Here is a 22,355-nt window from a genome sequence, read left to right on the forward strand (position 1 = left end):
TGGTTGCTTACATGTTCTCTCTCTCTCTCTCTCTAGATATATATATATTGTGGTTGACTTAATTAGAGGATGCAGTACCAGTGAAGCTACCTTTTCTAATATCATGAATAATATAACCCACCGTCTTCGTTTGCTCATTTGAATCTTGATCAAGATGATGACCTTTGGAATTGTTTGGAAATCTTTGAATTTAAGTCAGATTTACACGGCCATGAAGAAATTTGCAACCCTTTTTTTGCACCAGGAGGCTCTTTCCACACAAAGCAACCCTACTATTAATACTTTTATCAAGTTCCAATTCCATATCTATAATACCCAACTGTAGAATGAAAGAGCCAGATCAGAAACCGCAAAAGCAGCTAGCTTTTTTTTGGATCTGTACTGCAACTGATGCTACTATGGCAACCGAGTTAGAAAGAAGGTCAGTTAATTAAATTTATATTATTTTTGATATATTATTGGATCTCAACAAAGTTTTTGAATTTGTTTTTTACTTTTTTTTTTAGACTATATTAAGTCCATTTTCTCAAAGTTTAAAGTCCATTTTCTCAAAGTTTAGATCTCTAATGGGTTTATTAATACTTTCATCAGCAAAAAAAACCAGCAAAAGAGAGTGGTTAAACATGTTAGTTACAGAAGATGGCCTGTCATCTGATATGTAGGCTTGCCTAAATATGAGCAAAAACCCCAGTTTCAATTCCACGAAAAATTACATAGACTTTGTCTTTCTTCATTCTTTAGATGTGGGTTCATATTATAATTAAAGTTCTTCCTCCCTTCAACGGTGTTTGTTGAAGAAGATAGAGACTTTGTCGGGTGAAAATATTTTGGGGGTTAAGACTCTATTTTTTTAAATTATATCCTTAACATATAAAATAGCTGTCAGTAGATAAGACACGTTAATCCATCAAATGTGCTGTTTCCATTTTTTGATTAGAATATTTTTGACAATTATATCCTTAATTAATTTATATTATCCTTATCTTTATCTTTAATTAACTTATATTATCCTTAATTTATATTAACTAGTTTAAAGTCTTTTACTAAGGCACTGCAAGTCTACAATTATGTTTAAAAATTACATTATTTTACACAAAAATTTAAATAAAATAATTTAATAATGAATTAATAGATAAATATGTAAGGAAATTGTATTATCATTTTAGAAATGATAATAATTTTAATTTATATAATTGGACTATATACTATAAATTGACATTTTTTTTATAATGAACTCACTATTTTTACAATAGCTAATGTATAATATCTAACACCAGGTAAAACCATTTTAAGATCTACCACCATTTTACAACACCTTTCTCTTACTTATCTCTTCCATTTCCAATTAAAGATTTTTTTTTTTCAAGAAAATAATAAATATTTACAATCTTTCATAAGCAGAAAGAAAAATCTAATCTTTTTCCATGAACAGCATGAGTAACTGCTAGCACATGAAAGGAACTATTTCCTCTTTTTCATTATGATGTTTCTTTTGCACTTGCAGGAAAATTTAAGTTTAATTTCTCCCCTACTAACGGCAACAACAATATTAATGAATTTAAGACCCCTAATTTTGATTTTTCCCAACTTAAAAAATATAAGAACATTTGTTCTTTGTTATTATATTATAGTATTTTCTTCTTAAATATTAACAACTGATAATAAAAAAAATCGTGGAAATAAAAAAATGACTCTTATTAAATAAAATAATTAAATACTAATTAATCTTGATATTTTTTTTCTTTAAAATATTCTTCCCTATATATATATATATATATATTTATGAAAAATATTTTTGAATTAAAAAATCATCAGTAGCTTATACCGAATGGTGTCGTTTAGGATTTTAAAAGGATGAGGGAGGGACAGCCAATTGGTCTTTCTTCTTCTTCGTTTAAGATCCACCACCATTTTACAGCATCTTTCTCTTAATTATCTCTTCCATTTCAAATAAAAAAATGCAAATCGGTGAAATCCATCTTTTTCTTGGGCCCTTATAAGCCCAGCCCACATATAGCTAGCCCACTTATTTAACACTACTACTAATTAAGTTTCTTTCTGCTCAAAATAATCAAAACCCAAAAGAAAGCAACCCACTTATTTAACACCACTCATTCACACCTAGACAAAGGCCTACAGTATTCTTCACTTAATTTTACTTTATTTTTTAATCTGCAAAATTATTACTTTAACATTGGCAATTTGTTTATATAAGATCAAACTTCATGAAAATCACATTATTTAATTATTAACTTATTAAAAAGTTTGACGTTGTAACAAATAAAGTATAGAAAAAGAAAATAAATTGCTATTTTCTACTGACTTTGCTTTCAAGTTTACATATACAGCACTAGTAAATTATTAACGTACCCGTGAACAAACTAAATAAGTTGACTAAACAACCAATAATTGCACTCATGTCAATGGCCTATTAAAAATCTCGTGATTATTCAAAGCAATTGCAATATAGTAATTAATTGCCAACCATCACATCAATATACGAAGACGTAAAATATCCAATTTCATCATACTCCAATTTTAAATAATTGGTATTACGAATAATATTGAAATAATTAAAAATATATATAGAAATAAATTATTTTCTGGATATAAACCAATTAAAAGACATCAACCTTAACTTTGATTATCGCAACTATAAGTTATCATCTCTTTAAGCAATTTGATCGAGAAATCTTTAAGCGATTTGTGATTTGATCAATGGAGTGAAAACTTCAAATAGTATGTAAAAAAACTATAATGGTAGAACGAATCGTGTTGATAATGAGTTATAAAATAATATAAAAGTAGAGAGAGAAATAAAGGAAGGATAAAATGAATACGAAAGTGTATATATTATTAATGAAGCCACATGTATATAATTACATAAGTAGTCCTACACAAATCAAATAAAAAAAAAATAGAGTTCATAATAATTAAGAATACAGAGTTCTAGGATATTCACTTATTTCATATTTGCATCTTATGAATGGCAGATGGCAATGAATCTAGCTACATTATTTCGATTTTTTTGTTCTTTGAAAATATTTTAATTCATAAAATACTGGAGAAATTTTGTTCACTTTTAAAGACATATTCTTTGTTATTTTATTTTCTTTTTAAATATTAGTAATTAATAATATTTGGCCTTAATTAGATAGTAATTGTCAAAATTGTACACGACATAAACCCTACCCTAGTAAAATTGTAAGCTCACGTTAAAATTATATCCTTGCATCACGTAATGGATTTCATTCTTATTTGACAATCAATCAACATCCCTAGCTTCACATATCCCTTTAACGGTCTCCAACAAGGGATAAACACCACAAAAAAATAATAATAATAATAATAAAAGGAACAATTCTATTAATTCAATAAGCAAAATTTAAACACAAACTCTTAAGAGTAATGTAACATCAATCATGCACATTAGACAATTCTAAATCAAGAGTAGAAATTATCTCAACCAACTACCATAAATGCTTTGATTAATTGATTTCAATGATTGTTTTGGCTCTCTCTAGAACAGAAGATAAATGCTTATCCGTTTCTTGCACGACCAAAGCATTAGATTATGCCTTCATTGCCTGCCAAAAACATGTACTTATCTTTCCTTGTCAAGCTGGTGCATTCATAGTTCAAGGCTTTACCAATCTGTGCCTGTACATAATTGGCCACCTCAAACTTTGATTTCCCTACAAATTGACAGGTTAATAACTCAAGAATTTTAATGTTAGAAGTAATATATGGATTCATCAATAGCAATATTGGGTCTAAGCACTTTAAGCCACCGGCTGTGTTTGCATAGAACATACTAACTTCAAAATTAATTGCTGCTGTAACTATATAATTACTCGTCTCAGCAAACAAAGGACTAAATCTCAGTAAATAAGGTTCTCTACAAGTAGTTCCTTCTGGACAAATTAAAACATCACCTTTGCTGAGTAATTCTTTAATTAATTTGGAGTCGTTTTCTCTATTTCTGGTTAACCGGACCGTCTTGATCGGTGCAAGAAATTCAGACACCTTGCTTAAGCTGTATGTGACAGCAGTGAGAGGTTTCATTATAGCAATTGAAGCATAAATTGGATCAAATAGTGTATTATGGTTGCAAACATAGAGGATGCCTTTTGATTTTTCTTTGTTGTTGAGTTGAGAAATAAAAGATTTTGGTATAAAGAGGGTTCCTCCCATGCCAGTGAGATATAAGATGGGGATAGATAATTTGTAAGGTAATAATAGGCCAAGAAAAGCTCTAATAAGGCAGAGAATGAACCCAAATGGAATCCACATGAACATGGCTAAAGTGGCTAGTGGTGTTGGCCTAAAAGCCAATCTTCCATCATGGAAAATCAATGGTTTTGTGTACTTTTGCCTTGGTAGGATATGCCAAGTCCTCTTCTCTGCTTCACTTACAAGGTAAATTGCCTGATAGAAAAACAAATTAAATCATTGAAAATTATAGTTGTCAGAAGTTGTACTACACAATAAAATAAAATTTAATATAGTGACATTATATATTAAAAAATAAAAACAATAATTAAAAAAAAAAAAATTCACCCTTGATTGTGTTCTGACTGTTAAGGTCTAAATAACCAACCTGACAATGAGCGAAGAAGTGCTGATCAAGTGACTTATTTTGGCAAGCAAAACCAATAACATCACTTGCTATTTTTGGCTTCTCCAAAGTCTCCAAAAAAGCTTTACTTGCCTTCTTTGCTTCCATTAACCCAACAAAATATCCACAAACTACTTTCAATTCTCTTCCAAAAACCTCTTCAATTCCCAAATAATATCTCAAAAATCCATCAATCATTACTCTAGGCATATCACTAACTCCCATCTTTCTCCCACATGCCATCACCAAATCAAAACCCTCGTTACCAACATCCTCTAAGAAGAACTTCGGCAGGACAGTTCTTCCAATTCTAAAACTTTCCACTTTGATTCCAACAAAACTTACAAACACCATAATCTTTAATCCGATTTCGTCATTAACCAAACAAAGAAAAGGGTATAAAAGCAAAAGAATAAGAGCTCTCAAAGGACCACCTCCTTCAAAGGCTACAAGCATAAAGTAAGGAAACGTAGAAGATGATTTTAGTAGTGTTCCCTCCATATGAAACAACAAAGTTTTATTTAGAAGTAATTCTTCTCTTGAGGCAAGAAAAGGGTACTTCTCAATTTCTAAATGGGTTGCACAAGAATTGCTAGCCTTTCTTAGGAGATAAATCTTGTTGCATGCTTTAGTGATTAGGATTTTGAAAAAACAGAAAAGAGCTTTTGAGTTGAATAAATTGCTAGCCATATCTTGCCACCATTTTTCCCAAATTGGTGGGATTTATAAAGGCAAGTTAATAGTTACAAGAAAATAAGACAAGACATAGCAACATGAAAAATAACAGAAATGACACTAGCTTATGGTGCTTTCACTTAAAACAAAATCCATATATTGATTCCACATGTATGTAGCTACTTCTAAATTTTGTTTATTTCCATAACTTCATTTATTATAAAAATATGTATGATCAAAATGGTGATAATAAAGAGGGGAAGCCAATAATTTAAATTAAAGGGGATAAAGTTTTGAATATTTAAGTTGAGGGGAGTGGTTAAACGCCCACCACATCATTAAACGCCCACCATAATACTACCTTTCTTAAAATCTATACATACATGTACATAACATTAGAGGAGAAAGTGAATATTTCATAAGCAAACGTCCAATTTGTTCTCTTTTTCTTTCTTTTTTTTTTTTTTTTTAAAAAAAAAAGAGACTTTCTTCGAGACATCAATTTTATGTCAAATTGCTTTCGATTGAGATCATAATTTTGAAATCAACAAATAGTTATTAGGTTTCTCAAGACTGTAACTACTTGGTCAAAATTCAATAGCTAAAGGGGCAGATTAGTACTTCCGAAGGAAACTAGGAACAAGTTTGGATCACTAGTCGTACTCTTGAACAGGTCAAGTTTGGCCAATTCACTTAACCACTCGCATTCACTTGGAGTGGTAATAACTGACTTACAGACTCCTTAAGTCTATGTTGAATTGTTCATTAATAAGCAGTAGGAAAGGTCATTTGGAAATTAGAATACAAGTCTACCAAACAAGTATGAATTCACCAAACCGCAAGCTTTGACTTACTGTACATGAAAGGAACTAATCCCTAATTAATTTAAGAGTTTAGCAACTGAAATTAGAAAACACTTTACTGTTTTTTTCATTAACATATTTATTTTGCATTTACAGCAAAACTTAGGCAATGTTGCCAGAAGCAAGCCCCGCCCACAACAAAATGCCAATGGCAGTACCAATGAATTTAAGACACATTATTTTGATTTTTCCTGAATTTAAAAATATGTTAATTCATCTAAATGGGAGAAATTTTGTTTATTTGTTTTCTTACATATTAATTAATAATATTTGGCCTTAATAAAAAAAGAATGGAATTATAGAAGGCAAAAACCCCACTCAAAGGCATGATACACATCATGGTGGGGGTAGCAATAGCATATGATGGGAATTATTCTCTCAGAAAAAGGATTATGCAACTTAAATGTTAAGTTTACCCTACAAATACATGTTTCTTTCAGATTTGATATGGTAGAGATAATGATTTGAAAAGGAAAAAAAGAAAAGAAAAGAAAAGAAAAAAAGTACTGTTAAACCAAAAATTGGATCAACATTCTTGTGATTTACTTTTAGCACAAAGTTTATTAAATCTAACTATACGAGTCCTAGGATATTTTATAGGAGTGGTCAATTCAAAGGAAAAGGTGAGGCAAAGGTTAAGAACAAACGCTAATAAATGTGTTAGTTTGATAAAGCTTACAGAAAATTAACAGAGAAAAGATCAGGGAAAACAATTAGCCTACTACTCATTCAGTTTCAGTATGCAGAACAAAGCTTCAAAGCAATCAAACTAAACCAGAAAACATTCAGTCAAAAAGAAATAAACACAAGGCATAAATTAAATCATCATGAATGCTTCCAATCCATTCCAGTAGAAACAAAAAAAAAAGACTCAAAAAAGGGAAGTTGTTGAATAGATTACCTAATACAAAATGACAGCCTTTTGTTGTCATCTCATGTCCAATGATTTGGCTATCAAAATCCCTAGCAACAACTAGAGAGAACCGAAGAGCTTCGAGAATTCGATCTAAGACCGCTTGTTTACAGCTCTTGCTGAATTTTACTTTTGGGCCTTTGACACTGGGCTTCTATAATAAATCAGCATTTTTCCCTTTTACAAAAATAAAGCCTTTTCTTGCCCTGCCCACTGTATCCAGTCTCTCCTCTTTGCATAAAAGGACTACAGAGCATAAACCATGCTTCTCCTCCTCCTCTCCCGCCAAAAGAACATAGCCGGGGAAGAAAACTGGCTCTACAGTGGTAGAAAAACCTAAAAGTTACAAGTACAGTGAAGTAAGGGCAAAAGGATGGGACAAAAGTGGCGAGCCCAAAAAAAATTTTCAATTCAATGATCGTGATGATAACATTAACAATACCACTGCCTATGTTCAGGTTTATTTATACTGTTTGGATATATGACTTCTTTATTTGTTGTTGATAATCAATCACTCAGTTGTATTTAAATGGTTACTGAGTTTGTTTGCATTGGCTGCTGTGATATTTTTACTATAGATTTTAGTAACTGGAAAGGATACGCATGATACGTTGCCTTCAGTTCTACTCTTCTTGACAAGCAAAGATTCATCTTCAATGCAGGAGAGGTAATCCTTGAATTTCAATTATAAAATTTTTTTATTTTGGGACTTGGTGTTAGCTATTCCATATCAGTATTCATGTTGTCTATAGGAAGCATGTGGAAATTCCGATTCTAAAATCCAGTGCAAGAATGAGAGCACAAAATTATTTGTGTCCCACGTTCTTCCCAGCTCCTGCATTTTGAACTCTTCAGCAACATAATGATAAAGCATCAGGCTCCATAGCTACAAGTGAGGTTTGTCATGCAATCTTAAAAGTGCGTTTTTGTATGAATAATGATTTTGCTGAAATTATTTGGTGGCAAATGAAAAGATTATGTTTGCTTTTGAGCCACACAACTCTGTGAAAGCATATCTGCTGAAAATCTCCTGAAGGTAGAAAAAATCTTCCTTTTATTTGTCTCACTTAGTATGATAATCTTTTACCATCTCTGTGTAATAAAATGATTCTTTTTTCTGAAAACTTTTTGTTTAATGTCTGAAATATCAGTTCTGTACCTACTTCTTAGGAACATTAATTTTTTAGGCCACAGAATTTGGCCATCTTGGTTTATGACATTTTTAATAGATCCCATATGTTGAATTATGAGATTTTCTTGTCTAATATGTTGAATAATTCACTTTGCGACCTCATACTCATCTTGGATTGGACAAATCCAACGTTCTAAGTGTGGCGGCTCCCTCAAAATTCATTGAAGAGTTACTCTTAGAGATTTCAGAGATTGTGGATGCTGCTCAACACATCAGCAAATTCTGGCACAGATCTGGAGAAATGAAAGAATGTGCAACTATTATGCAAGATAATACAATTAGATTTGGAAAGCAATTGTTGGATGGAAATTCTCCCTTGTTTTCTAGAAAATATGCGAAGTGATGATCTGAAAATTGTTCTGTTGGGCACTGGTTCTTCCCAGCATTCCAAATGTCGAAATGTTAGTTCCATCTATATTAATCTTTTCTCTAAAGGAAGTTTGCTCTTTGATTATGGGGAAGGAACTTTGGCGCGATTGAGAAGAAGTAAAACCATTACATAACGCATGCTACATGTATATAATAATTTCTATATTATATTTACAAAACGGCTAGTATACCTTGACAGATATGGCAAGGAGGATGCTAACAATGCTGTGAAAAATCTAAGATGCATTTGGATTTCTCATATCCATGCTGATCATCGCGCAGGTATAGCAAGAATACTTGCTTTACGGCGTGATTTATTGAAGGAAGAGGCCCATCAGGCGTTACTTGTCATAGGGCCAAGGCCACTTGAACATTTTCTAGATGCATATCAAATACTTAAATATTTAGATATGGAGTTTCTTGATTGCAGAAACACTACAGTTACTTCATGGAATGCTCTAGAAGGTGATATTGAATCAAATAGGGTCAGTTTGTTTCAAGACTCCAACAAATACCGAAGATATAGCAAAAGGAATATAGAGAGTACACAGTCGACGACTTCATTTGCCAGGGAAAGCTTTTTGCAGCCCTGTTCAAAGTGAATGAAACCTAGTATTCCAGTTGAGAGTGAAGTACCTCCATTACTAAAGAGATTGAAAGAAGTTATTCAGGAAGCAGGGCTTGAGAGACTGGTTAGTTTTCCTGTTGTGAATTGTTTGGATGCATATGGTGTTGTACTGCAGAGAGAATCAATGCCATCGGAGAGACAATACCAGGGTGGAAGGTTGTGTACTCTGGTGACACCAGACCATGCCCGGAATTTGCTAGAAGCTTCTCGTGGAGTGACGATTCTCATACACAAGGCAAGTATTCCTCAGTCCCATAATTTACAAACGTAAACATGAAAAATTTCAGGTCAATGTATCAGAATTATAATTGTAAGTTAATGATTTGCAGGCGAATTTTGAGAATTGCATGATGGGAGAGACTATAGCAAAAAACCACAGCACAACCAAGGAAGCCATAGAAGTGGGTGATTCTGCTGGTGCACATTACGTCATTCTAACCCACCTTAGTCATAGATACCCAAAAATTCCTGCATTGAATGAGATAGGCTTGAAGAAAACATGCATAGCTTTTGATCTCATGAGCATCAATATTACTGATTTGCCACTACTCCCTAGAATTCTTCTATATCTTGAATTGCTTTTTAGAAAGGACATGATAATTGAAAATTCAGATGATGTTATTGATGCAACTGCATAATGGAAAACATGTGTCTTACATCCTTCAAGAACACCACCAGAAAACCCATACAATACGATATGATATTAGTATTGTTACAAAATTTGACGTGGCCATCATCTATTGGTCAACGCAGTCTACATCTAAAATACAAAACTTAACAAACAAAGTAAAAATCGCAAGAATCAACAAGAAGTCTAGTGCTTATCTACCTCTGCCATCAAGTCCACTTCTCCTGTTACCAATCCCTCGTTATCTCCGCTCCAACTTTCCCTGCGATGTCAGATTCCGGTCACGACATCTTCTGCTACTAAGCCGCGCAGTATGCTTAGATTAGACGGTGCAGCCACAAAAGAGAAAGAAGAAGCAGAGCATCGATACTAGAGCCACAGACTCAAACGCAGTAATCAAGCTCCACATGACATCGTCGATTATTGAGAAATTCAGCTCCGGCCACCTTAAGAACCTCTGCGGGTCCCAATTTAGTACTCCTATCGGAGTCCACCTCGGCGATAAGTACGAGGACGACATTAATTGCGCCGGCCACCGGAAGATCGAAGACCGGAGGGAAGAGTAAGCTAAGTCTAGCCCCAGCCACCTGAATCCTGATGTGGACCACCTCCCCGCCATTCTCGCTCTCTGCTTAGAAAGTTAGAATCTCCTCTTGTCTCAATGATTCTAGTAAGTAGTAGTGAGAACGGGATTTTATACAAGAAAAAGGGCGATGATGATGGAAAGAGCAGCGATAGAGTGGACGCGTGTCTATTTGAGATTGTTGCTCATAGGGCCCAGTATTAATGGACGTTGACGATTTGTTGGCGTTGGATCATAATGTGGTGATATTGGACGGCTGTGATTGAAATCGCATACCTGTGATGTGTCCGTGGATAGGCTTTTGAATGACAAAAATTATGATTTGTTGATTTGAATTTTTGGATTGGGCCTTGGAGGGAAAATTATGAGATCTTAACAAAATTACAAAAAATTCAATTTTGTTGGAGTCTTGTCATTGCCAGTTATATATTTGTCGTGGCTATATTAGATATTTATTCACTTTTTCTTATTTTTTTCAGCGGTTGGTTATAGAAAGAGACAGGCTATTACTGAACATTCCAATTACAAATCTCTGTTTGTTTTTGCGGAAAATAAATTGTCTTCAATAAAATATTTTCTCGAGAAAAATAAGTGATGGCCGGGAATTTTTTTTTTTTTTAAATGAATTGGTCAAATTTTTTGACAAGTGATTTTTTTTTTCTGAATACGTTTAATTAGGAATTATAATCCTGACAAATCTCGTAACTGAGTTTCAAAGGGAGGGAGGGAACATAAGAACATGGCCTATTGTTCGTTTACGTCTGGTTACTAACAGCTGGCCAAACTTTTCAATTCTGCAATAGTTAGTTTTCCCACCAAAGTACTTTTGATGTTTTGAAAGATATAAGGTATTTTTACAGTGTGAACTAATAATATAATATAAATTATAAATTTATTCCGAAATTATTAGAAAATGATTTTATTGTGATGGAATGGAACTTCATGTGGAAGTGGTAATGAAAAATGGCGAGAAGCAGGTGATTTTGAGAGGAGGTGTTGCAACAAATACTGAATGAATGGGATTATATCAATCAATCATGCGTCTTTCGCTTAAAAGCAACAATAACATATTTGTGACAGAAGAAGAAGATGAAGAGCTCATTCAAAATAAATGCTATCATCCTATTTCTCGTATCTGGTTGGTGTAACAGTCAGTAACAAACAGGGACTTCTACTGTTTCAAAAGTAAACTTTTTCTTTTCTTTTCTTTACAGTCTTAAACCAACCAAAACGGTGTAGTTCAGGATTTTAGAGGGAGAAATTGAAGAAGGGCGGGAAGGATACTATATCTTGTTCGTCTCTGTTTCTTGATCGTTAGGTTAAGGATTTTCTCAATAGAAACTTTAATTTTAGGGCAGAATTGTTTGTTTTGGTGCAGATCAGATGAATGGTGCTGCTCCAAATCAGATGAATGGTGCTGCTCCAAATCAGATGAACGGTGCTGCAGCAAATCAGAGGAACGGTGCTGCTTCAAATCGGAGGAACGGTGGTGCTGCAAATCAGAAGAGAGGTGCTGTAATTGAGAGGAATGGTGCAAATAATCGCCCTATACCGGTTTATTACAAGCCGATAGAGGAAGTGGAAACGTATGAATTATGCACCTTGGACAGGCATGCATTTGAGAATTTTCGGGAATTGGATGCTGAAATTGATGAAATTATTGAATTTGTTTTTGATGACGAACCAATCCCGGTGGATGTGAAATTTGTAGGCCTCAGTGAAGAGCAGTTAAACCCTAATCAAATTCAGTGGGAGAGTTTTATTTACAGATTGAATTACATTCGTCTTGTTATTGTCGAACAATGAGAGCCATTAATGCTTTATGAAGTTAGCTGACAGTTGCTGCATTTTTCAAATTGAAATGCGTAGGTTGCTACTTACTATCATAAAGATGGAGAAGAAACTTAGGAGGTGGTGGCAAGGGTTAGACAGTAATTTCTATTTAAAGTATATATATAAAAAAACACAAAATATTGAATTTAAATGTTAAATTATTGAAATAGTTAACATTAAAAGTAATAGTGGTATCTTCTAAAGGATTGAACAATGCTTTCAAAATAAATTGGTAAAATATTTATCACAATTGTTTCATCCTGTTACGTCCCGACCCGGCAAAACGATCTTATGATGGCAGGCTAGTTAGGGTAGTGGAATGCGGGACACAGGAATGAATCGAATCATATATCGAAAATGGGGAAACTAATCATTAGAGGCGTCTTTTGATGAAATGGCTGGAGAGTTGGAAGAACTCCAGAGTTAAGCGTGCTCGCTTAATAGAAATCTCAGGATGGGTGGGTTACCTCCTAGGAAGTTTCTCATTTCACCTGCGGGACAAAACCGTGAAGTGTAGGGCGTGCGGGGACTACACTGCAGTGTAGGGCGTCCGTGGACTACACCAAAGCGGACAATTCCTCTGGTGATTAGAGTCGGGGCGTGACATTCATAATACTTTAAAATATTTTGTTTTAAAAAAATTTGTCACATTAAAGGTTTTAAAAAGTAATAAATATTTTTTTATGTGTTTAACATTTATATATAATCAATAATTATTACTTTAATTTAATAATTTTATTAAAAAATTAGTATTAAATTAAGGATAATATAATCAATTTATTAGATAATTTATTGTAATTTTGAGAAATTGAATAATTTTTTTAAAAGATGGGAAATTCTAAATGTAATAATTATGAAACAGATGTAGTAATTAAAAAATTAAAAAAATAAAGAAAGTGAACGATGATTTTTGAAATCATAATTAATAATTTTACTTATCTATTTATTAATAATAGTTATGTGTATAATTATGATAATTGACATAATTAGTTTATTATTGAAATCAAGAAAGCTAATGATATGTACAAATCTAATTTAAATATTTTTTATGAGTATGGATTATTATATTAAGTTGGAGACAATAAAAGACACACTTTAATAAAAATAAAAAAATGAAATATCAAAACTATAATCGATGTATTAAAACAATAATTTAATTCTTATAACAGTTATATATATTTTTTCTTAACAAATTATTTAGTTATGAAATCTTTTATTTTATTATTTTATAAAATGTTTTTTTATATATTGTAAAACGCTGGACAAAACTAATATATATACAACTGTTTGGCCAAATCTTGAATTTGTAACCCCTTGTCATCATTTATTTACAATTAAAGCAAGTAATAAACTAAATTTTTTATTTCTTCAAACGAAAGGAAAAAAAATATATTTAATGAGTTTTATTTTTCGGAGGTGCCAAGAGGATCTCCCAAATGAAAGGCTAACTAAAACCGGTGAACTTAGATGCCAAGAAAAACAGAAGCCAAAAACCAACCAACACGGCAACACGCCACTTCCCAAACTCAAACTATTATCGTCAACACACAAAAACAGCAGCAACAACACACAATTTCAAAGTCCTGCGTGGGTCTGACATTTTCTCAAACACATACAGCGCATTATTCCTCGAAGAGAGAAATCTAGAAGAAAAGGGAATAAAAATGTCGCTGAGGCCAAGCACCAGAACCGAGGTGAGAAAGAAAGCGTACAAGACAGGTGTAGATGCGGACGAAGCGAGAAGGAGAAGAGAGGACAATCTCGTTGAGATCAGAAAGAATAAGAGAGAAGATAATCTTTTGAAGAAGCGAAGAGAGGGACTTTTGCTTCAGTCCCAGAATTTGGTCGATGCTTCTCAAAATGCAGCTGCCGTTGAAAAGCGGGTACATAGTTTTTTTTTTAAAAGTAATTTATTGGCGTTTTCTTTTTCTTCTTAATTTTCTGGATCTCGTTTGGGTTGGTCAAATTCTTTCCGACTATGCATGTAATTTGTTTGATTGCTGAGAAAATGTGGCGAGTGAAAGTAGGAATTCGCTTGAAATGCTTGAATCAGAACTGGATTTAAACTAATTGAAGTTAAATGTTTTATTTGGGATTTTCTATATCAATTTGTTTTTGCACATCTTATGAATTAGTGATGAAAGATCAAATAGAGAAGGGCTTTTTGATTAGTAATGGAGGTCCGTGTTTAAAAATTTTTTATGGTTATATATTTGGGTAATGATTTTTGATCGATCAGATTTGTTTAAGGAAGTAGAGTTTTGGTCATTACTTTAATTGACACTGGAGTATCTTTTGCCAAAAATATAGGAAATTAGTTGTTGTATATTTCTCTCACCCTCTCCACTTTTGGTTCTGTTCTTGGAACACCTATTATGGAGATTGGAGATATTGACTTTCTTGTCATGTATTATAATTTGTCCGATGCTATTCATGTGCTGAAAAATTATCCCTTTTGATTTTCATCTTATGGCTGCTGCAATTTTAGCATTTTCCTTTTGGTGCATTTTTGCAAGATAATGAAACATTTAACGTCTGGCTCCTACATGTGTTGCCTCGTATAGCAGTTGGAGAGCATTCCTGTTATGGTTCAAGGGGTGTGGTCTAATGATCCTGGTTTGCAATTGGATGCAACTACTCAGTTTAGAAAGTTATTATCAATTGGTATGTTACACAATTTTTACAGTTAAAAGGTATTCTTTACAAGTAAGAGTTGCCTATTTGATGTTGACATGTTTGATCTCTTTGCTGCATGATTGAGCAGAACGCAGTCCTCCAATTGATGAAGTAATTAAAGCAGGCGTCGTCCCGCGGTTTGTGGAGTTCCTTGGAAGACATGATCTGCCCCAATTACAAGTATGAACTGCTTTAACTAATTTTTTCATTCTTCTGGTAAATAACTTGCTTGAGGAATACAAATCTTGCTAGAATTAACTTTGCCTTTGTATGCAGTTTGAGGCTGCATGGGCTTTGACCAATGTTGCATCTGGGACATCAGAGCATACACGAGTTGTCATTGAGCACGGTGCAGTTCCCATGTTTGTACAGCTTCTTGGTTCTGCAAGTGATGATGTCAGAGAGCAGGTTGGCATTTGGCTGCTCATTTGTGAACTTTTTTAACTTACAGGCATTACTAACCCAGTATTTGGTTCTTAAGAATCAAGATAATCTTAAAAACAATAATATCTCATGTGGGTAGCTTGATATGGAAGCATAGGTCTCTTGCATCATCCTAGTGAAATGATTTATTCTCCTCTCTCCAGAATATTTTAAATTCTTAGTTAAATTATCTGTTGGTTTGTTTTCTTTTCTTTATTCTTTTTTTTTTTTTTTTTTTTTCAAATATCTTTTCATCTTCGCCAATTTCAGTTTTCCATTCTTTGCATAGCCTCGTTCAAGCATATGCTGTTGAAATATCTGTGGCTACTAATATATTTTGACCCTAACCTTGTTGTATCTTGATCAGGCGGTGTGGGCTTTGGGCAATGTTGCAGGTGATTCTCCAAGTTGCAGGGATCTTGTTCTTGGTTATGGTGCTTTGATCCCATTACTGGCTCAGTTAAATGAAAAGTCAAAGCTATCAATGCTGCGGAATGCTACCTGGACTTTATCCAACTTCTGCCGTGGCAAGCCACCAACACCATTTGATCAGGTGAGAACTGGAAGATGATTTTAGATATTTGATAGCTTCATAAAATAACCTTCCAGATGTGATATGTTTAAATGCTAATTTTCATAATTAGCACTGTATATTTTGTTTGTGGTCATGATATTTTGATGCTGTTTATGTCAGGTGAAACCTGCATTGCCTATTCTCAGGCAACTAATCCACTTGAATGATGAAGAAGTTCTAACAGATGCTTGTTGGGCCCTCTCTTATCTTTCAGATGGTCCAAATGACAAAATACAGGCTGTGATTGAGGCTGATGTATGTCCACGATTAGTGGAACTTCTACTGTAAGTTTCATACACACCTCCATTGTGGATTTTAACTTTCACTTGTGTTTATTTGTTCCCTGTAGCTTTCCAGTTAGAGCATTGTACCATTTCTGATGGTATGATAACATTTTTTTCCTTCACCAACTGTTTGCACGTGCTACTCTGGTTTTACAGTTGTCCAAATATGTATACTAACTTAAATGTGTTTATTGCTGCCAGTCATCCATCACCTACAGTTTTGATACCCGCCCTCCGAACAGTTGGAAACATTGTTACGGGTGATGATGTTCAAACTCAGGTATTTCTCATACTTGTATGTGTGGTGTTTTGCGTGGTTTGATGAGGTTCCTCTCTTTATTGTGAGGTTGACACTCTTTTAAATGAGTTTGGGATAATGAATTAATAAATTATCTTATTTTTTGAATAAAAGTACTGGTGTGTGAAATTTATTTGAATGGCTAAACTAATACAAGTTGTTATTTAATATATTTCTATCGTTCATGTGCATGTGCATGTGTGTATATATTTCATGTAAAATTTTTCTGTTTGTTTCCATTCCACAACAGTTGAGTAACCCACTAGATATGTTTTTCCAGTTTGTAATTGACAATCAAGCCCTTCCATGTCTGTACCAACTCCTAATGCAAAATCACAAAAAAAGTATCAAGAAAGAAGCTTGCTGGACAATCTCAAATATTACAGCTGGAAATAGAACTCAGATACAGGTATGGGTTGTAAGCTCTAATTTTTGTGTTACATGAAAAACTTGAATAACTTGAAAATTCCGATTATATTTCTAGTATTGAAAAGTATATACTCTCGTAGCTTTAATTTGGAAAGTTTGTTTCAAATGGAACCTTTTTATTATAATATAATGGACTAAAAAGCCAAAAGCCCCTCATCCTAGTTTGTATGGTAATATAGATAATATTCTTACAGAGTTGGACCCCCTTCCTTTGCATTACTTGGAAGAGGTTGAACTTCACTTTTATTTTATTTATTTTTCTGAATATTTATACTCTCTCATTGCCTATAATTTTTTGTTTTTTCTGCCATCCAAGAGATATATCAATGGAGAAAAAATTGTTAATGGCCACAAACAGCAATTGTGACAAATTCTAATTTGCTGAAAATAATATTTTCCATGAGAAACCTTGACTTTCAGAAAGGCTGAGTCAGGGAAAATATCTAAGATTCCTATAAAAAATATTTTAGTTGATAATGGACCTATAGCTATGTGAAAGATGGCTTTTCTTTCTTGGAAGACACTTGATAATTTTTGTTATAACTTTGTGAAACAGGCTGTTATTGAGGCGAACATTATACTCTCTCTTGTACACCTTCTTCAGCATGCTGAGTTTGACATTAAGAAGGAGGCTGCGTGGGCTATCTCTAATGCGACCTCTGGAGGATCTCACGAACAAATTCAGTATATTTTCTTTCCCTTGTTACTGTTCGATTTCTCTTGCCCAGAGTGTGTTGCATCTTTGTCCAATTTCTAACCTCTTGGATTTTATACAACGCGGTAGGGAAACAGAACTAATGCACTTATACCATGTAGTTGGGGCGTTTGACTATTTGAAACTGATAGATTGTGTGGTGATGGGAATGGTTACTTGTAAATCAATTTGAAGTTGACAATTGAGGGTTGCAGTTCAGCTCAATGCATAGGATTGGCTGAAGCAAGCTACTACCTTATCCCCAGATTGATGCATGTAGACTAAACCTTACATTGGCACTTCTTAATTTTGTTGCAGATTTCTAGTGAACCAAGGTTGCATTAAACCACTCTGCGACCTTCTAATATGTCCAGACCCCAGGATTGTGACAGTTTGCCTGGAAGGGCTGGAAAACATTCTAAAGGTGGGTGAGGCTGATAAGGAAATGGGACTCAATGGAGGAATTAATCTGTATGCACAAATGATTGACGAATGCGATGGATTGGATAAAATTGAGAATCTGCAGACCCATGACAACCATGAAATTTACGAGAAGGCTGTGAAGATTTTGGAGAGGTACTGGGCTGAGGAAGAAGAGGAACAGACTGTCCAAGATGGTGGGGATGGAAATCAGCAGGGATTTCCTTTTGGATCAAACCAGCCTAATGCTCCTCCAGGTGGCTTCAAATTTGGTTGATGTCGAGGGCTGTAAGGTTTTTTTTTTTTTTTTTGGTTTATCAAGCCTTTTAGGTGAGGTGTTGTGTTTGGCTGGAATTTTTAAAAACATATTTTATTTGCTGCCAAGGGTCAGGGTTTTTAATCTGGCACACAGGCCTTTATTCTTTTGTGGAGTTTGTTAAAAAAACAAGTGTCAAAAGGCTTCAGCTTGCAGTTTTCAACTCGATTTGTATTCCGAAATTTAATAGGAAAATTGGTCCTTGTTATTGTCTTCAAGAGAAGTTAGTGATGTGAAAATTAGCATTTGCTCAAATTAGTACTGTGTATTCTCTCAGATAATGAGCCTTCTATACAGATATATTTGTGTTCTGATGTATCATCTGGGGCTCAAGCTTATAAGTATAGAAATGGAAATATTAATATGGGTTAATGCATTTTCGTATTTCCTTTCTCTCTGACCTTTTTTTATTTTTTTAGTTAAATCGGAAATGCACAACGAGCACTTTCCTGTTTCCTTGGGGGCTCTTAAAAACGTAAAAATGGCGATTTTTGATTCTGGGAGATGAACATTTGGTCACATTAAAGCACCATTTTCTTTGATATGGCTAAATAGAGTGAACCATGCTTGACTGAATGGGCCAAGTTACCCAGTCAGCAAGAGAAGGCCCAGCCCGATTGATGGACTAAACCGTTGTTTTTCTGTTTGGCGGAAACATTTTCGCCCCGGGGGGAATCTTTTCTTTAACCTTTTTCTATTTGCCCTTTCGACAGACAACGGACTTTGGTCTCGCTGTTTTATAACTTTCACTCGATAGCTCAAATCACTGCAATGGCAGACAACGAGAAACAAGATGGACATCAATACGGCGTGCTTCTCTATTACAAATTCACTCTAATTCCCGATCTCGATTCCCTCCTCACTTTTTACCAGTCCAACTGCAGCTCCCTCTCCCTTCTGGGCCGCGTCCGCCTCTCCTCTCACGGCGTCAATGTTACCGTATTTAATCTAAGCCTAAACTCGACCAACTTCCCTCTTTCTCAAACATCAATCTTGATATTCCGTTTCTTTTCTTTTTGGGTTTGTTGTAGGTTGGTGGCACGTTGTTATCGCTGGAGAAGCATATAGCGGCCGTAAAGTCGATTAGTTTCTTTGAAGGGACAGACTTTAAGCTCGCGTCTTCTCATTATCCTTTGAACGATAAGGTTGCTCGTGAGTGCGGTTTCACTTCTCTCTCCATTCGGATTGTCGAGGTCTACGGTCTACTTGTTTTACTTTTTAACTAATTTGTTCAGTTTGTACCAATTGATTGGATTTCTGATTCGACTATGTTGTGGCTTTTGCTTGTCATGCTAATAGTTTTATGTCTCTTTGTTTCCAGGAATTAGTTACTTTTAGCTCACATCCTTTGTTGAAACCACCAGATGTTATAAATGCTGGAAGGCATCTATCTGCGCTTGAGTTCCATTCTGTTCTTCAGAGTGCTCGTAAGAAGTTGTTTTTTTTCCCCCTCAAACCCTTTTTAGTTCTGTTCTTTTTAGAATGAACATGATTGTAAATTGTGTCGGTTGATCCTGTGTATGCTGTGCAGAGCAATGTATTGAGAAAGAGGGTTCTGCTGCCAATGGAGGACTTGTTCTGTTAGATGCAAGAAATTTATATGAGACAAGGATTGGGAAATTTGAAATGCCTACTGTGGAAACTCTAGATCCCGGAATCAGGCAGTATAGTGATCTGCCCTCCTGGATTGATGATAATTCTGAACAATTAAGAGGAAAACAGGTGCTCATGTGAGTTCTTACTTGAAAATTGATCATATTTAAGTGTTTTCCTGAAGCTTATGTAATTTCTTCCTTGAAATTTTAGATGTATGGTTCCATTTTGATCTTCATTTATTATGATGGGTGGTTTTGTAGGTATTGCACTGGAGGAATCAGATGTGAGATGGCATCCGCCTATATTAGGTCAAAAGGTGCAGGATTTGAAAATGTATTTCAGGTGAGCTTCTTAGATTAGGTGGAATTTAGTAACATCGTAGTTTGATAATGTGGCTTTGTGGATGTAAGATTAGTACTTGATGACTGGTAATTTGGGCTCTGTTGCAGTTATTTGGTGGAATACAACGTTATTTGGAACAATTGCCTGATGGTGGCTTTTTCAAAGGAAAGAATTTTGTGTTTGATCACCGGTATGATTTCTTGGCCTCTCTCTAATTTCTCTAATAGCTAATTAGGTCTCAGTCTTCTTTTTTTTTTGGCAGGGCAAAAAGAGAACCCATAAAGCTTTCATTGATGATATAAGAATTTTCTATGCCCTAATTTCTATCTTTTCATATTGTGATTATAGGATTTCTGTTGGAAGCTCGGATGTGAATATCTTGGGTACCTGCCTTCTTTGTGGCGTGTCCTTTGATGACTATTCTTCACGTTGTAGATGCTTTTATTGCAGAATGCTTGTTTTGGTCTGTGATAGTTGTCAGGTATGCATTGGCTATTAGTTAATTACTATCCTTTTACTTTTGGATGTTGAAAGTTGACTATCAGATGCAATGATAATATGGTAGCTTCATATATGTACAGTGAATTAATCTAACAATAATCAAGTTTCTGAACTTGCAACCCTCATCTTTGCCTAATCTCTAAATGATTTTCAACTTTTGGCTTCTGTATATGTGTTGGATTCCATATTTCTGGTTCTTGTTTCATAAATTTTATATTGTCAATGAACAGACAAAGAAAGCTGTCTATGCTTGTGAGCTATGTCAGAAACATGGTAAGATCGTCAGCTTAACTCCCTCAATTGAAAATGGCAAACTGCAAGAAACAATGCTAGAGAATGAACTCAAATGCATTTCCTCAAATACTGCACTCTTGCATCAACAGCATCAGGGACAGGGTAAGGTCTGTATTTAGGATAAGTTAACTTTCAGATTTACAAATATGTTAAAAAGTAATAATGCTAATTCTCCATGTTAATTGTAAACAACTGCATCATTTTTATCATTTATTTACATCTATTTTTCTGCCACAGGCTTCTTGCTTGTAATGCCATTAGTTTTCATTTAATGACACAGGAAATGGTCTCCCAAGAAAACTAAGAATCTTATGCTTGCACGGGTTCCGGCAGAATGCCTCTGGTTTTAAAGGGAGATCTGCGTCGTTGGCCAAGAAACTTAAAAATATTGCAGAGCTTGTTTTCATTGATGCACCCCATGAACTGTCTTTCATTTACCAACCTTGCGTCACAGAACCAGTTCATGATAATGCATCACAAGAAATTCTTCCTCCAAAAGGAAATTGCAAGAAGAAGTTTGCATGGTTGGTCTCACCTGATTTCAAAGGATGGAGTGAAGCTGACTGGACAGTGGCAGATGGTCCATTTGATCCTCTCCAGTACCAGCAACAAACTGAAGGTTTCAATATATCAATATCATATTTGAGGACTGTATTCACTCAGGAAGGGCCTTTTGATGGGATCCTAGGATTTTCACAGGGTGCAGCCATGGCTGCTTCAGTCTGTGCACTAGAACAGAGACTGAAGGGTGAAATAAATTTCAGATTTGTGATTTTATGCTCTGGATTTGCTCTAAAACTTTCAGAAGTCAAGCCTGGATCAATCAACTGCCCTTCACTTCATATATTTGGCAGTGCTTTGGGCAAGGACAGGCAGATTGCGAACCAAGCAAGCAGAGACCTGGCTTCCTTGTTTGATGAAGGTTCATCGGTTATTATCGAGCATGATTGTGGTCACATAGTTCCTACTCGTCCTCCTTATGTTGATCGGATAAGAGGCTTTCTTCAACGTTTTCTTTGATGCAATTGGAAATTTTGGTTTGATTGTAAACTGATAAATGTATTCTATCATGATGATTGGAACTGTAAACTGACTTGAGCCATAACCAAGAGACTTGGACTTGTTGGCTGAGCATGTGTTGTGCTAGGATGTAATAGAGGTGCTCATACATAATACGAGCAAACTTTTTCTTTTTTTTTTTTTTTT

At 34.5% G+C, this 22,355-nt stretch overlaps 4 protein-coding genes and 1 pseudogene across 7 annotated transcripts; 3 read left to right on the forward strand and 2 right to left on the reverse strand.

Annotated features, from left to right (window-relative positions):
- Nucleotides 1-3,340: 3,340 nt before the first annotated feature.
- LOC105647808 (putative glycerol-3-phosphate acyltransferase 3) lies at nucleotides 3,341-7,008 on the reverse strand. Of its 2 annotated transcripts, XM_020684736.3 has the most exons (3): nucleotides 4,601-5,753; nucleotides 3,936-4,428; nucleotides 3,341-3,695 (listed from the first exon to the last, which is right to left on the reverse strand). In XM_020684736.3, the coding sequence occupies exons 1-3, from the start codon at nucleotides 5,306-5,308 to the stop codon at nucleotides 3,568-3,570; spliced, it is 1,329 nt and encodes a 442-aa protein (XP_020540395.1). In that variant the 5' UTR covers nucleotides 5,309-5,753; the 3' UTR covers nucleotides 3,341-3,567. The 2 variants fall into 2 exon arrangements, with proteins under 2 accessions (XP_020540395.1, XP_012089426.1); XM_012234036.4 differs by having other exon boundaries at nucleotides 3,341-4,428; nucleotides 4,601-7,008.
- Nucleotides 7,009-7,196: 188 nt separating this feature from the next.
- On the forward strand, nucleotides 7,197-9,896 carry LOC105647807 (tRNAse Z TRZ4, mitochondrial-like; annotated as a pseudogene). The gene is made up of 4 exons (XR_016319655.1): nucleotides 7,197-7,527; nucleotides 7,648-7,736; nucleotides 7,822-9,493; nucleotides 9,588-9,896. The product of XR_016319655.1 is annotated as a tRNAse Z TRZ4, mitochondrial-like (transcript).
- On the reverse strand, nucleotides 9,856-10,566 carry LOC149498670 (uncharacterized). Its single transcript, XM_089718160.1, has one exon. The coding sequence runs from the start codon at nucleotides 10,503-10,505 to the stop codon at nucleotides 10,209-10,211; it is 297 nt and encodes a 98-aa protein (XP_089574286.1). The 5' UTR covers nucleotides 10,506-10,566; the 3' UTR covers nucleotides 9,856-10,208.
- Nucleotides 10,567-13,709: 3,143 nt separating this feature from the next.
- On the forward strand, nucleotides 13,710-18,671 carry LOC105647413 (importin subunit alpha-4). 2 transcript variants are annotated; one of them, XM_012233478.4, is made up of 10 exons: nucleotides 13,710-14,185; nucleotides 14,867-14,966; nucleotides 15,067-15,158; nucleotides 15,255-15,386; nucleotides 15,769-15,954; nucleotides 16,096-16,259; nucleotides 16,461-16,539; nucleotides 16,838-16,966; nucleotides 17,543-17,670; nucleotides 17,999-18,671. In XM_012233478.4, the coding sequence occupies exons 1-10, from the start codon at nucleotides 13,967-13,969 to the stop codon at nucleotides 18,375-18,377; spliced, it is 1,608 nt and encodes a 535-aa protein (XP_012088868.1). In that variant the 5' UTR covers nucleotides 13,710-13,966; the 3' UTR covers nucleotides 18,378-18,671. The 2 variants fall into 2 exon arrangements, with proteins under 2 accessions (XP_012088868.1, XP_012088870.1); XM_012233480.4 differs by having other exon boundaries at nucleotides 14,870-14,966.
- A 255-nt stretch (nucleotides 18,672-18,926) lies between these two features.
- On the forward strand, nucleotides 18,927-22,349 carry LOC105647412 (rhodanese-like domain protein). Its single transcript, XM_012233477.4, has 9 exons — nucleotides 18,927-19,355; nucleotides 19,448-19,609; nucleotides 19,738-19,843; nucleotides 19,948-20,146; nucleotides 20,273-20,354; nucleotides 20,462-20,544; nucleotides 20,703-20,835; nucleotides 21,086-21,251; nucleotides 21,430-22,349. The coding sequence occupies exons 1-9, from the start codon at nucleotides 19,188-19,190 to the stop codon at nucleotides 22,167-22,169; spliced, it is 1,839 nt and encodes a 612-aa protein (XP_012088867.1). The 5' UTR covers nucleotides 18,927-19,187; the 3' UTR covers nucleotides 22,170-22,349.
- The last annotated feature ends 6 nt before the right edge of the window (nucleotides 22,350-22,355 follow it).

The sequence above is a fragment of the Jatropha curcas genome, chromosome 2 (assembly GCF_041381405.1).
Source record: "Jatropha curcas cultivar XTBG-Jc1 chromosome 2, XTBG_Jcur_1.0, whole genome shotgun sequence".
Lineage (NCBI taxonomy): Eukaryota > Viridiplantae > Streptophyta > Magnoliopsida > Malpighiales > Euphorbiaceae > Jatropha > Jatropha curcas.